General features: G+C 44.6%; 1 protein-coding gene across 5 annotated transcripts in view; it reads right to left on the reverse strand.

The window, feature by feature from the left end:
* rerea (arginine-glutamic acid dipeptide (RE) repeats a) overlaps positions 1–14,954 on the reverse strand; it is a 122,541-nt gene that overhangs the window by 12,410 nt on the left and 95,177 nt on the right. For all 5 annotated transcript variants that reach the window (XM_084553099.1, XM_084553100.1, XM_084553098.1 and 2 more), the window contains 5 exons: positions 14,624–14,672; positions 13,722–13,846; positions 12,799–12,898; positions 11,987–12,085; positions 4,766–4,846 (listed from right to left, as the gene is read on the reverse strand). In XM_084553099.1, the coding sequence (XP_084409225.1) occupies positions 4,766–4,846; positions 11,987–12,085; positions 12,799–12,898; positions 13,722–13,846; positions 14,624–14,672 (454 nt within the window). The remainder of the gene's footprint in view (positions 1–4,765; positions 4,847–11,986; positions 12,086–12,798; positions 12,899–13,721; positions 13,847–14,623; positions 14,673–14,954) is intronic.

The raw sequence follows: 14,954 nt of genomic DNA on the forward strand, positions 1-14,954 counted from the left end.
CATGATAAATGAATCATTACCACAATAACAAACCCTGAAATAAGAAAATTCCTGGAACAGGACAAAGTACAAGATTAAATAAAACATGTTTCATATAAATATTGAGGTTATAAATTCTGAATTGATAAACTCAACTACTGAGTCACTTTTTAATTATTCTGTTTAATTTCTATTTGAAAGCTGCAAGATTTAAATAGGTGTTGTGTGACATGTTAATACAGTCAACAGCAAAATACAGGACACTGATGCCCTGGAGACTGAACAGAGAAAGGATCTTGGCTGGTGGAGCAGGGTGTATGTGAAAGGCAGTTAAACAGACAGCCGTTCCCTGCTGTGCAGAGCCTTTCTGCTGGAGAATGACTGAATAAGCTCTGCTTTCACAGGTCAGGGATGCACATGCTGAAGAATCAGCACTCGTGTTTTTCCTGCTGTAAGCGCTTTTGCCAATGAAAGCAGATTGGATGGCAACAGTGCCTTTTTCTTTTTTTTTTTTTTTGCTGGAGGGTCGATCCTGCGCGTTCTGCTGATAAGCTAGTCCCCCAAAAACCACAACATGAAGCCTACTAAGGAACTCAATTACACAGGGAGCTCTGGCTCTACGGGCTCCATCTATTAGGCTGAAGAAAAAAGAAAAAAAAAAAGGAAAAGAAAGATTTTGCTTACACTCAGCTGCGTTAAATTGCCTGTGGTCTGCTAAAAGAACATCAATACGTGCCGGTTGAGCCGCCATCAGCCGACAGCAATTTTACTGCCTAAACAAGTTATATCATTTACCAAACACGGAAGCTGTTCTGTCACACCACTGACAGCTGCTGCCAACTGGACCAGGCCCCTGTAGTTTGTAGCTGGTTTAATTAGCGTCTGAACCTAAGTATTTATAATCACACTCATCCCTAAGGTTCTGGCTGCGGAGCTAAGGACATGGCAATGAATTCAATTTGACGTTTGTACAGATTGTACTGGGGCAAACATCTGCTGTGAGGTTGTGTTGAGAACGCTGCTCTCCTGTTGGCCATCCTGTAAATGACAGGGCCTGAGGGGACTGAGTGCTCCCTTTTCTCTGCGAGAACAAGATGCTGCAAGAGCCGCTCAGCACATCAGCTCCCGTGTGATCAGAGCGCCGACACAACAAGGCCACGTTTTAAAAAAGCCAGACATACGGCTTAGGTCACATGCACGCCCTGAAAATCATCTTATCTTTATTTGCCACTCATGAGGAGCAGCTGAACCGAGATCCAAGTAAGACTGAGCGCAATAATTCAATATTCATTCAATTCAATATTATTTTTTTACTATCACCGCATTCATGCAGATGACGAAAACAAACTGTTTGCCGTCTGAGAACACTTGATGATTTGTGACGCTAGCAAAAAACAAATAAACGCCGCGGTTTCACCCGTGTTAGCTTTTCCAGCGCGCTGCCACGGCACCTTTCTGTCTTTTCCACGTCCATGCCAAAACAAAGCAGGAACCAGCAGCATTAAAATGTCTCTACAAATCAGTTTAATGCTTCACTCCTTCTTTCCTGCCCTGCACGTTTACACGGCTCGCAGCTAAGAATCAGTTGACTGCACTAATAAAACAAAGCCAGGCTGAAATACGGTACGCTAACCATCTAGCTGTTAATATTAACACACTTTTAATATTTAAAGGTGGACTTGATGCAAGTTGTCACAAAAGAAGGACAAAAACAACACAAACGCAGAAATGGCGCCTTAAGAATACACAGGACTGATGAAAACGACGCACACACTCACAGCTTTTGTTCCGCGCTTGTAAATTGTTTTACATTGCTCCACTGAGTTTATGAGATTATGGCTGCTCTGCTTTCTGCTGCGAAACATTTTTATGATCTATAAATATACAGTGTAATGCGCTTATACGCGAGTATGAAGTAAATGCATTACCTGTGTTTTCATGCAGTTTGAAATCTCTCTCACAGGACACAAACTGTTCTGAATACAATTTCAGGCATGAGTTGCCTTTGCAGTTTTTACTCAGCGATGCATATTTTACTTTGTGGCTTCGGTACAGTGAAAATAAACTGTTGACTGCACACTGGAAACAGTCTGGTCTTTAAAAATAGTAAAATTCTTTTTTTGCATGTTGAGATTTTAGCATTTAATCCGCAGCTTGTCTTAAGGGCCTCCCTCCACCGGTGATGTTGTTTGGGATCAGTCCTCTGAGGAAAAAACGGCCCAAATTTCCTACTTTGATCTAATTTACAGCTGTCCATTTCTCCGTCCAGCTGCACAGTAAACCGAGCCGGGGCTGATACTAATCAGATCAGCAAATACTGCCTTGTTGATATCCCCTAAAAACAAAATTTTTTATGAAAATCCTTCCAGCAAAAAATATCAGATGCAGAGTTATCTGTGATCTGCCATTTCAGCATATTTAGTTGTTTAAACACTGGAAGCAGCGAGCTCATGTTCCATGACGTCCTCTCTGGAGTGAAGGAAATGGTGGCAGCTAAGCTAGTTGCAGACGGTCAGACGACACACCCACTTCCCCCTCTGGGCCTTTATGTGACTTTATATAAGGCATTCCTGAGTGCTAGTCAGGCCTGGTGTGTTTACACAGCGCTGGGTGCTTACCCTTGGCACTGGCTGTTTGAGCCGTGCTGGCGCTTCAGGGACAGTGCGGCTAATAGGAGCTAGAGGGAGGAACATTGAGGGGCAGACACGCTGTACTGGACCTCTGAGTGTGAGACCAAAGGCTTTACGCTCCGCACTGTAGCCAGGACTTAAGGAAGCACCCATATTTCTACAACATCCTTCTTGTTTGACGGCTTGACATGCGAGTGGAATAACAGAAACGTCCGCGTGCGCCTGGACATAATGGGAAAATCTCTGTCATTTCCCGGCCCTAAAATATCTGGAGCTATCGCTGTGCTCATGTTCCAGAGATAGGATTTGAGAAGGAGCAGGTAGAAAATAAATGGAGCCTTCCTCGGGGTATTGACTGGCACTCGCTCAGATCAGTCTTACAGCACGAAAGTCAGTTCAATCATAAGCAAAGAACCCTCCCACCCCCCACCCCTCCCCCCTCCCTCCCCTGTGCGACGACCCAGGAGTTCTGTGTCTATGTTGAGCTAACGCCCATTTTACCCCTTCTCCTCAGGTTGCTACTACCCTCCCCTTGCTCTCCCAGTCATCTTTTCATATGTTTAAAGGGCAGTTTATTTTCCATTTGCAGAGGGAAAATTAATCTTTCTCTGCTCTGTGGTGGTGGCAGGCCCAGATCCTGGAGGAGGTCTATTACGTCTCCTGCCAAGTAGACTCCCCCTCCAGGTTGAATAGCATTAATACCTCCTTTATAGCCAATCAACTGGACTAGTCATATATTTCAAGACCAGTAAAAATAATTGAGGAAACCTCTGTGAGGAAACCGTATTCATACACTTTAATCTCTTATTCAAGAGGTTCAAATTGGCTCTGCACAAAGGAAGTGACACTAAAGAGTAAAAATATTACACGATGTGCAGGGGGAACGGGCTGACATACCCTCACCTCAGAGCAGACAAGGAAACGGAGCGGACGAGAGGTATGACAAACACCTTTGATTTTTCTTTGATGTCTGTGTCAGCACTGTACCGGCACACTTTGAGCGGGAGCAGCCGCCCAGAAACAGCAAGGTCTGCACTGTTTTATGAATCACGGTGCATATCGAGGAATAATTTAACAGCCAGTCAAAGGTGTAAAGGGCTTTGAAGCAACATGTTCCCCCTTACTGCCAATTATAGTGAAGATAAAAATCACCGATCATGACTTTTGTTTTATTTGATACTATAAAAATTTGTAATGCAGCCCTGAACTGGAGCTGTGGTTGTTTTTTTGTTTTTTTTTGACATTAAGATCACATTCAGTAAGGTCAACTTCTGTTAATCATTGTTAGGCCTGGATGTGTACCGTGACACAGGCCGCACAGTTGTTCAGAGGTGATTACCACACACACACACACACACACACACAAACAGAGGAGGGAAACGCTAAACAAGGGGAAATGCTTGTGTAAGTAAATGGCGCACGGTGTGAGGGAATTTAAACAACTTTGTCTCTTTGAATCAAAAGCTTTGTCATTGACCGCCAAACCTCACAACTACAAGGAAGCTGCCTCAGCCGCAGACACTATTATCCGAGTTCCAAAAGTGAAAGTGTCTTGACGACAACAAAATCTAACTGATCTTGGTGACACATCTCTACTAAAAATACCTGGGACTGAAATCCAACTTGTGCCTTTAGTAATACATATATATATATATATATATTTATTTATTTATTTTTTTGTGGCCAAACAAACTAAAAAGTCCCGCTATCACACTGTAGCACAAGCCTGAGCTACAGCAGGCTCCTCCTCAGACACGCTATAAACAAAGTGGTTCAAATCACATCTGCAAAACTTGTTTACTACTTGCTAACAGAGGGTGATAATTAATGTTCTGCAAGAAACTTCAGCAGTTGTCTGTGAATTACATTTAACCAGTGTTTTATTTATTTTCTTTTACTTTATCAGATTTTATTTTTTTTTTAACACTGAGGCTGAAAAGAGATCTGAAAATGCAATAAACTGCTGTACAGTATTTAGCAGGGGGCGATGATAAGGCCTCTGGTTAAAAAGCAGTAGTGCTCAAAATATATCACTCTAAAAATGTTTTGCTGCTCCAGTAGTTACAGAGAAACTACACGCAGCTTCTTGTACATGTTTCAGTATTTTAGAAGTACTGAAAAAGTTCAGCAGCGGACAAAGAAATAAATGATCTTACCGTCTCTTTGTTGGGCAGCAGCTCTTTCCGGATCCTGAAGAAGTTTTTGCCGAACTGTCTCAACCCTTTAATGAAGCGCTTCTGCAATTTTTCACAGAGGAAGAAAGGGAGAGAGAAAGAGAGAGAGAGAGAGAAAAGAGCAGTTAGTAAATGTGAAGTCAGCTAAACTGCCACTGCATAAAGTTACAGCTTAGCACAGCGACAAAAAAACAAACATTGTTTTCATTTCGCTAGTCTGTGGTCGGAGAGGTTTGGTGTGTATTTTAGAAACCTCTGTAGCCGTTTAAACTCCGGAGCAAACACAGCCTTGTCAGGGCAAAACCAGAGAGGAAATGACAAGTAAGGTAGGGAGAGACGCCGAGATTAACGGCAGAGAAAATGCAGTTACACAAATCTGATCTGAAATGAAAACAACCACAACAGTACACATGTTGCTGTTGTTCATCTCACGAGTGAAAGTTCAAAGTCAAAACCTGAACTTGAGACGCGAAAAGCAAGAAAATGCCAGAGAGTTCACGGTGGTCACTGTTTGTATTTTTTTTTGTCTTTATATTTTAAAACCGTGTAAAATGTGTTAAAATCCCAACGTAAGACAAATACATTCAAGCAAACAGTGAAAGGAGCTCAACTACATGCTGGCACGATCTGCTAGTCCATAAATACTGGATATAATCTGACAGGAAAACTGAAATGTGAACATGCCACCTCACCTCAACGAGAGCAAAAACACCACCAGAAACAAAAGTCTGAATGTCCTAAATATATTTCTTCTCCTTTAAGAGCCACAGACTGCGAGCCATAAAAAGCGACGGCTGAAAACATTCATAACCAGCGAAGCAGACAACCAACAGATTTACTTTCTTGCTCCAGAGGCGAGCCCCGTTCCTCAGTGATCTCAGCCAAGCGTTTCCACCAAGTAACTCCAGCGAAAAGCGGGGAAAAGTCCTCGGGGAACACGCCGCAAATCTCTACGTCCAGCCACAGGTAAAGGAAAAATTAGGGGGCAAATCCACAGTGTCTCTGACAGTACGTCGATTTTTTTTTTAACAAGAAAGAAATAGCTTGTCACTCTCTGCTCTTCCACTACAAAGGGGAAGGCTTTACATGTGATCTTTCTGCAAGAGAGCCTCTGGTTCGCAGCAGGCTGGAAAACCTGAAGTGGAGTCCTGTGATTCATGTTGGTGTCGGGCACGGCGCTCGTTTCAGTTCTCGAGCCTCTAACTCTCTGAATGAGCAGCCTGAGCGCCTCTCTACCCCCACAAAGAACACAACCCAGCTGCTGCTTGTTATTAAAACTACACCAAAGCTGCCTATTTCCCTTTAGAGGAAACTACAGCAGTCCTTTAAAAGCTTGGGATGAGCGTGCACAGAGGAAAAAACTAGCTGGCAGCCGGAGAGGGGAGGCAGGCTGACACAATTTGTGCGGAGAAAGGTCTTGGACATGGTGGAAGGAGACAAGTGAGAAGGAAAACCAGACATGGAGCCTCTGTTTTCGGGGAGTTTATTTTCCATGCCGTGTACAGTACGTTATGTAACCACAGATTGTTTACATACCCAGCTTCAGTGGGGAACAAAGGCCAAATTTGCAGAAGTAACACAGCCAGCTGCAAAACACTACTGTCTTTCAGGAGGGAAAATTACAGGCGAGAAACACCAGGAAACTATACTTTATGCAAAACAAACTCTACAGTTTGCCAGTTTTAGAGTGCAATTGTGAGGATGAAATATAAAAGATGTAAATTAAAGCAGACTAAATAAACAAACGCCCTGATGTGCTCTTGCTGACGGCTGAACTGAAGCTCCCGTCCCATCAGGTGACATGAGACAGCAGTTAATTTGCATTCATCAGGCTGAAGGTGTAGCGGTTGATTAGCCAGTAGATGGAGCCGTCTCTAAGACAAGACCCCTACCCCCCACCGCCTGACACTCTCGCCCTGCCACATGTGAAACCCATCTCCAGCCACTCGAGGGGTTAAGGGCAGATTACCATTTGGACTGCCACTCAAACATCCACAGCAACACACAAAACCAGAGGAACGCTGCTGCAGAGATTCAGAGGATCAACATTGGAGGGCTTGTTTGACAGGCGATGACAAAACTAGGTAAATATCCATCTGAAATATTAGCTTCAAAAATGTTTGAGGGGGGGAAAAATGTGCTAGAACTGCCAGAGGACGCAGGCGTATTTGTATAAACATGATATAGAGGTAGTTTTTTTTGGATGGGGATAAATTTCCATTCAGCAGACGAGAGCGCTGCGTCTTCACCGGAGCTTTGTGGAACTAAAAATCAATTAGACCGGCCGGTGTAGCCTGCGTCTGTCCTAATTATGTTCCACAACTGTACTATTTACTCAGCCCGTCCGTTCATCTCCACAGAGGAGCTGCATGCACGCAGGCTCCCTCCCCCTCCCTCCCTCCCTCCCTTCCGTTTTCTTTCTCTCGCTGGCTCCCTCCTCCCCTCTCTACATGTCGGCTCCAGTTTAAGGCTCCATTTCAGCTGCCTGGGCTCACTGCTCTCCAGCCCAGCTAATAAATCATCCGCCAATCTGCTCCCGCTCCGATTGCTCCAGCCCTTGGTTGCTAGGCAACACAGCGGAGGAGGAGGAGGAGGAGGGGTTGAGAGAGAGCGAGAGAGAGAGAGAGAGAGAGAGAGACAGAGAAGGGGGGGAGGCAGCTGGGTGGAAGTGCTACCAAATGGCCATCCGCTGTGCAGAAACAACAGGCTTCTCTCTCTGAGTGTGTTCCAGAGAGCTGGCGCTTTTCACCCGCCCCAAGTTTCCCCCTCAGAGCCTAACAGTGCACTATTGTGAGCCCGCGGAGGAGACAAATAAAAGGAGGAGGAGAACGAGAAAAAACGATTCAATAGGGCATTGTTGCGTGTGCGCACTTCCTGCCCGAGAGCCGATTGTTGGGAGTTGTAAAACTGGTTAAGATAATGCGCACACAGGCACAAAGATGGTATCGTGATGACAAACAGAGCGCAGGCTCACACATGGAACATAATTCCTGCTAAATGTCATTCCCCGAAAACACTGACGCAAGACGGTCCAACTGCAAACAAAGCTACTTTCACTCAATATGGAGTCATTATACTTGACTTGTTGTTAAAAGCTGACCTTTCCGAGCCGGCTGTGTGTAAACCCACAGAGCCGAGGGCAATCAGTCAGCCAACCAAAACCGAAGGGGGGGAAAAAAAAATCACTGTTATGAAATGAGCTCGTAAACAGAATGGCCGTGATGTACAGAAAGAGGAAATCACAACATGCTTGAATAGGGAGAACCGCACTGACAGACACTACACTACCCACATCCGTTTTGAACTGACACCATGAATTGAAATTATCTTCAGATAAGCTCAACTTTGCCTTGATATTAAAAGGGCGGATATTTGCCTCAAATGCAAAACCTCAAGTGTGAAAAGTGCAGTTTTGATGTTAACCCGGTCGTAAACGTGACAGTATTCTGACCTTTGTCGGGCGAATTAACACCCACCGCTTTCTGTGGCTTGTACTGACACAAAAGGTGACAGGAAATTCCAGCACACACCCATCCTGCCCGCCATTTAGTTACCAAACAACCCGATAAAAACACTGCTGGCACTGTACCACGATGGTGATTAAACAGGCTGTTGACATTAAACCCTCCACAGCCTGCAGCAGAGGAGACGGAGCAGAGTAATACATTTTAACTGACAGTGGTGTGTTTGTTTGTTCTCAGGTCTGTAGGCTTTGCGTTCTGCCACTGGGGGGCCGCTACTCTCTCCTCTCCCCTCCTCTCCCCCGTCTTCCTCATTCCCCTCCTGCCTCATAGCTGTCGACGGCCTGCTCCGGCCATCCATCAGCTGAAGACACAGCCGGAGATAAGCCGCGGCGCAGTGCATCTGGCTGAGGAATAGACCTCCCGCCCTGCAGCAGTCATAGATCAGCCTCTCTGTCTCTGACATGGCGACACACAGCGCGACCACTGCTGCTGCTGCTGCTGCGGCTTCTGATTGTTTATATGGCACCTCCTGTTGGCCGATGCGTTATTAGCACTACTTATTTACAATCAGGCCTGACAGCAGCCTCAGGTGAGGGGACACTTTACAATCTCAGGTTCGCACGATTATCCTTCGGTGACCTTCACGAAGTCTGAGGATGCAAAGGAATCAATTTACAGACACTGGCCTTTCTTTAACCACTACTTGACATAAACTGCACTTCTGCGTTTGGTTTGACGATGCTTTATTACTGCAGCAAAAGCGCTGCCTCCAAAGCCTCAAGGTTAGTTAGCTAATTATCTGCTCAACAAAGAAATGACTGAATCACGAATATTAACAAAATTTAGCCCTTTAAGGATTCTACAAACCATGAAGTGTTAGTTCAGGATGTGTGTCAGCTGTGATACAGTCACCAAAATGCTTCATTAATTAACAAGATTTTTCTTGAATGAAAAGCAGAAGTTGCTCCTGCTGCAGCTCATCATATCCCGCCCGGTAGAGAATTCATGAGGTGCAACAAGTGCTCATTTAGATAACAATAATGTTGCAAGAGAGAGCGGTTAATCTATGTCGCAATAAGGCGGCAGTGGAGAAACACAGAGGCACGAAAAAGGGAACAACCTGCGCGCTTTTCACTTGATGTGCTTTCTGCTCCTGTTTATTTTTTGCCGTCGAGACTATCGCACAATCAAAAGGACGGGAGCAGAGTGTCTGTGTGGGCTGATGAAACGCACACATAAAGAAGTGGCGTCGTGGGATTGCCTCTCTCGGTTACACTTTAGTAAAAAGCCAAGGACTGTTCCATGTCTGACTGTCTGAGACGCTTTCACCGAGCCGTAATCACAGGTTACATTTTCCCTTTTCTTGGTGGTTAAATCAACCGCTTCTCTGCCCTCGACAGCCCACTGAGTAACAGCTACGTGGAGGTTAGACTGTGCGGCAGGGGTTTCTGATGAATTATTTATAGTTTTTATATTTTATTTATTTTAGAATGCATGAGCTTTTTCTGTGCTGTAATCTATAGTTATCACCTCGGTAAAGCGTCAAATGGTTTGAGTGGTGCGCGCTTGAAGTTGATGGATTTTCGATGTCTGAACGTTGTACTAATAATGCCACAGTGAAAGACTGTTGAGGCGTCAATGGTCGCAAATCTTTCTGGAGAGAAATAATTTTCTGTTGCTGAAGGAGGGCAATAAAAATGAAACAACGCTCTGCTTCTCAGGGTTGTCACTTCCCCCAGAGCCGTAATGAAACGGCTTATAAATGATCACGGTCGTATCTGTATGTGGGAGAAATTGTAAATATTTTTCTTGAGTTTAGGGGGTTGAGATGAGGTTTAGGATTATATGCTGTGTGGCAGCAGCTGCAGGCGGAGGGAGGGGAGGAGAGGTAGGGTGGGGTGAGGAGGTGGAGGGGTGCAGGAGAAGTCAAAGGGAGGAGGGGAGGGTGACAAGTGACCCCGCAGACAGGCTGATTCTGTCATTTCGACGGCCCCCGCTGTCACTTTTATTCACATCTCTAAAAAGAGCGGGTGGGGTGAAAAAAGAGCAGGCAGGGATAATGAAGCCGGTCCTGGAGGGGACGACGAGAGGCAGAGCAAAGGGTGATGAATAAATGAAGAGCAGCGGGGCCGGTTTTCAGTGAGCGCGTCAAGGTTGGAGCTACATTTACACCTGTCCCTCAAGGCTGCAGGGGCTGAAAAGGCACAAGTGGCGATCAGCTCAGTGGAAGCTGTGTCCTTGGCTGGAGTCGGGATGCCGCCTCCCCGGGCTGTGGACACTGTGGGGCAGGTGTAGCGCACACGTTCTGCTGACTGCCTCCACCCGAACACACAAAGCACACACGACGCCGAACATGACTTACGTCTGAGACTCCCCGACAGCTCCAGTTACAATAAAGCTGTCAGAACGCGATGAAATAAGAGTGAAGGGTGGACAAACAGGCATCTGGCATCACTCCAAAATAGTGGAATTGTAATAATATGATCAAAATCCAAACAAACACCAGTTTATTAAGTTAATTTATTAAGTAATACATTTGCTGTGTTGTGCTAATCCAATAAATTAGCCGATATATCAGTTAATATTACAGTAGCGAGGATGTTTTGTGTCAGCATTTTATGTATTATATCATTTTCAGTAACTAATACTATAATGAAAAAGTTTTTGTCTATTCCAAAGATCCTCCTCCTCATTACTCAAGTCCTCATCTTATTGTCTGAATTTACCCTGAAGTGCTTCTCTGTTGGAGACCCGCCATGGTGCAGTGTGGCAATAACTACCCCCTCCCCATTAGCACGGCACGTCCTCCGCTCTGATCACCTTCACACAGCTGTTTAGCCCGACGCTAGGAAAGCGTGCATAAATAAAAGCAAACTCATAACCAGCCCACAAAGGGACGGCGGCCTTAATTTGTTGTAGTGATTCACTGCGTTGGTGCCGTGGGCTGCGGCTTCATCTAAACGTGCCCATCATGTTCGATTACGAGACAAACACAGCGATCCGAGCTGCTGGAATCAAAGCTCCGGAAAACGCTGCCAAGCTCCAGAATTGCAAAACAATGTCAAAGAGGAAAAAAAAAAAAAGGGTGATTCACTCGGGGGGGGGGGGGGGGAGACTAACACAACAGAATCTGAGTGGTGGGGCTGTGCGTTTCTCTACAGTCAGATCAGTCAGTAGGGTTATCTTTGAAAGAAGTGAGGACGCAAACGCGCGGCGCAGCGTGTCATAACGCATCAAGGCCACAGACGCAGCGCTCCGGTCGTTTTGACGTGGTGTAATTCGGCGCTTTGACGACTGCGCTCTTTCCCACTCGTGATGTGGTGTTTGATCGGGGAGAAGGGCTGCCATTTTCTGATTCCAGCTGTGGTGAAATTTACATCTAAATTCAAATGGAGGCCAACATTACCAGCCCTCAGCCTTTTTTCCCTCTCCAGACTTCCATGCTAAAGATTTATTCTGTGGGTGATAAACAGGATGCAGCTGCTCCTGAGCCTTAGAGGGGCTGGAAACTGACGAGTGTTTTCACTGATGTCTTGTGAGACGGGGCCAAGAGCCCTGTGTTAACGCTCTCTCAACAGCTCCCTCTAAAGACGCAAACGCAGCTCTGACCGACAGCAGGAAGCAATACCACAAAAAAGAAAAAAAAGAAAACGAGTATCGGGAACCCATGGAATAAACTCTAATGTATTTGTTGTGTGTGATTTAATGCACTTTCAAATTAAAAGAATGGTTCTCTTACCACTTCATCCTCAGACCAGCACTTCTCTATCAGTTTGGGTACCGGCTTCTTCACCAGGCGCTGCAGAGCCTTTCCTGCATCGTAGCTGCTCTCGTGAAGCTGAGAACAACAACAAAAAAAAAAGAGACATCAACATGTGTTTCTAACTATAATCATTCATTGTTAATCAAATAATATTAAGGAACATTTACTAAAAAGCCAACTTTATTTACACCACACATTGTTTTTTGAGCCATATAAAGTGATTTTTACTTCCAGGTGACTGTAAATCTTAAAGAGGATCAGAGGAAATGCTGAGCAAAGGTCCAAGAACCAGCCTGGAAATAAACAACACAACGACAAAGGCAATTGCAGTGCAGCTTTAAGCTTTGTGTCACATTCAATTGGGTAAAACAGGCAGCGCCGGAGCGCTTCCTCTGAGAATAAACAAGCATTACTCATTGGAATTGCAAATAGAGAGGAAGGTCAAGAGACAATGACCTGCCCGCTATGTTAATTTTCCAGTTTATAGAGTCGGAATATAAATGCCCTGTTTATGATGATTCTAATCTCTTTCTTGTGCTTGATTCCTCGGCATTCATTGTCAATGTGACGGACAAATCTCTCATTATGCCTGACGTATTGTTAGCCTCTGAGGCTGGGGTTTACTAAAGGGGGGTAGTCTACTGGCTCAGGGGCCTTATCAGTGCCCATCGCTGCACAGCTACTGCTAAACACGCAGCAAAGTCTGCACAATTCAAACAAACTGTGCAACCATTTTTGTGTTATTTGTGCGTGTGCGTGTTATTTAGACTTGCCGCGCGGCTACTCACAGTGTTAAGTGCGTTTAATGTAGTGTCGTCTCGAGAGGCTGCTAGGCACCCGTCTTCTGTTGAGCCTCCGTCACACATCCCTGCAAAGGCAGCCATGCTCCTGTGGACACAACACGGATGGTATCAACATTAAAAAAAAGGCAGAAAATCCAGATGTGCGCCGTTAGATAATCACTTGACTTTAAAGTCTGCGCTGGTATACTCTCCCAGTCACATCTCAAGGGTACTGCAAGATAGTATTTTATGAAGCTGCATAAAATGAAACAACCTGTGACAAGACTTACCAGGAAAGCTTTATAATGACTAGAGTAAAGCTGTAACCATGATTCAGCAATTATTAAGTTATTTTTAAGTAATAACAACACACAAGTCTGATTTAAAAATGTGAGAATTTACAGCCTTTGTACATTTTACATTAAATTTTGGGCAAAATTAGACATCTAGGTGGGTAATAATGGTGAACATGAGGGTAAATTATTTCTTAAAAATTATTATTACGCATAAAAATAGACTTGAGTGGATTTTCTACAACTCTGCCTGACATGGAGGCAAAGTGTGATAATTTATACTGCAGCCCCCCTGACTACAGCATAGCAGGGACACCTGTTCACACATAGCACTTGAACGGTAACAACATCTCACGGAGCGCTGATGACTGATCTCACCCCATGATACCGCACCCGATAAAGTGTCACGTTATTAAGTTTCATTAAAATACCAATCTGGAGACTCCCAGAATTTACGCAGTGATGATGAATTTTAAATTAATGTAACTACACTCAAAGGACATTCTTGTTAAGGCAGAAGACAAACTGGATCTTTAAATCTTTGCACCTCATTGGTGAGTTCTCTGTAATACAAGTGTAATGGCTTAGACCTTGCAGGCCTGCCAAGACTGAATTCCCGTGTTTCTCTGGGCTCACCTTGCAGCTCTGAGGTACATGAGAAGGTCACAGTCGTTGACCCCGGGCATCCAGACCAGCTCCTCATTCTCGGTCACGGCCTGGCCACCAGGGGAGGGGAAAGGCTGCAGCTCAGGGAGCTTGGCCTAATTAGGTCCACGGAGAAGGAGAGGGACAGATGGTGACACACTACAAATAGCATGTAAGCTTGAAGAAAATATCAGCTTTCAACCCCCTGTCACCAACTTCTCACTGCGAGGCTGAGTGGTGGCAGCGGGGTATGGGGACAAGTTACAGTCACAATGATTCAATCGCTTGACACAGAATTAACAACTGTGACGGCTTTCTGTCAGACTCTTTGAAGAGGATGTTTTTTTAAATACAAGCAACTTAATAGTGAACACAGTTTTTATTGGAGAGCAGCAAAGTTTCATCACAGGATTCATGTAAATTATAAGGCAAACTTTAACTTTAAGTTTCCAAAATGTATTTCTTAAAATGGGCAAACATGGTTTATAACACACTGTAGCATAGTTTTAAGTGCTAAATACTTTGTCAACAACTATGAAACCTGTGGGCTCAGGTAAGTGGTGGTATAAAAAGTTACTTGATGTTAATATAACACCGAGTGATAATTATAAACCACTGATTAAATGAGGGTAATATGCTTAAAATGCTAAATCTGGGAACTTAAAGCACTAAAGCAACAAGTATCACCAGAAGAGGACCAGACTGGCTTGGTATTATCATAGGATTTAACAATTAAAGCTGAACGGCCTAAATTATATATGATGTCGGGATATGAACTGTAAATTGGACTATGTGTTAAGGGAGCTGTGTTTTCTTAGCTGGCTGTGTGATAAAACACACACGTCCAGCATGATTTTGAAGGAACAGCCTGCATCTCTGGTACGGAGACTTACTTGATGACTGGGTCCCACTCGGATTTCCCCTTGTGTGCTGTTTAGCCGCCTGAGAAGACACAAAGAGAGCAGATTGAAGCAAAATATTTACTCGTCAACATTTCAAAGCTAGCTGCAAGAAGTCTGCTGGCACTGTAAATCCTGTAGAATCAGCTAAACAGCACAAACTGCCGTCACAAGCGGCAGCACAACTGAGTGAAACTTAAAAGCAGGGACCCAGCGGCAATTAATGACCAAGATAAGGTCAAGTACAGACCAAAGGGGACAAGGCCTTTATGGGCAGGTTACATGTGAGATAAGGAGGTCGTGTTCTGAGAAGCAAATAAAGATT

The sequence above is a fragment of the Chelon labrosus genome, assembly GCF_963514085.1.
Source record: "Chelon labrosus genome assembly, chromosome: 10".
Taxonomy (NCBI): Eukaryota; Metazoa; Chordata; class Actinopteri; order Mugiliformes; family Mugilidae; genus Chelon; species Chelon labrosus.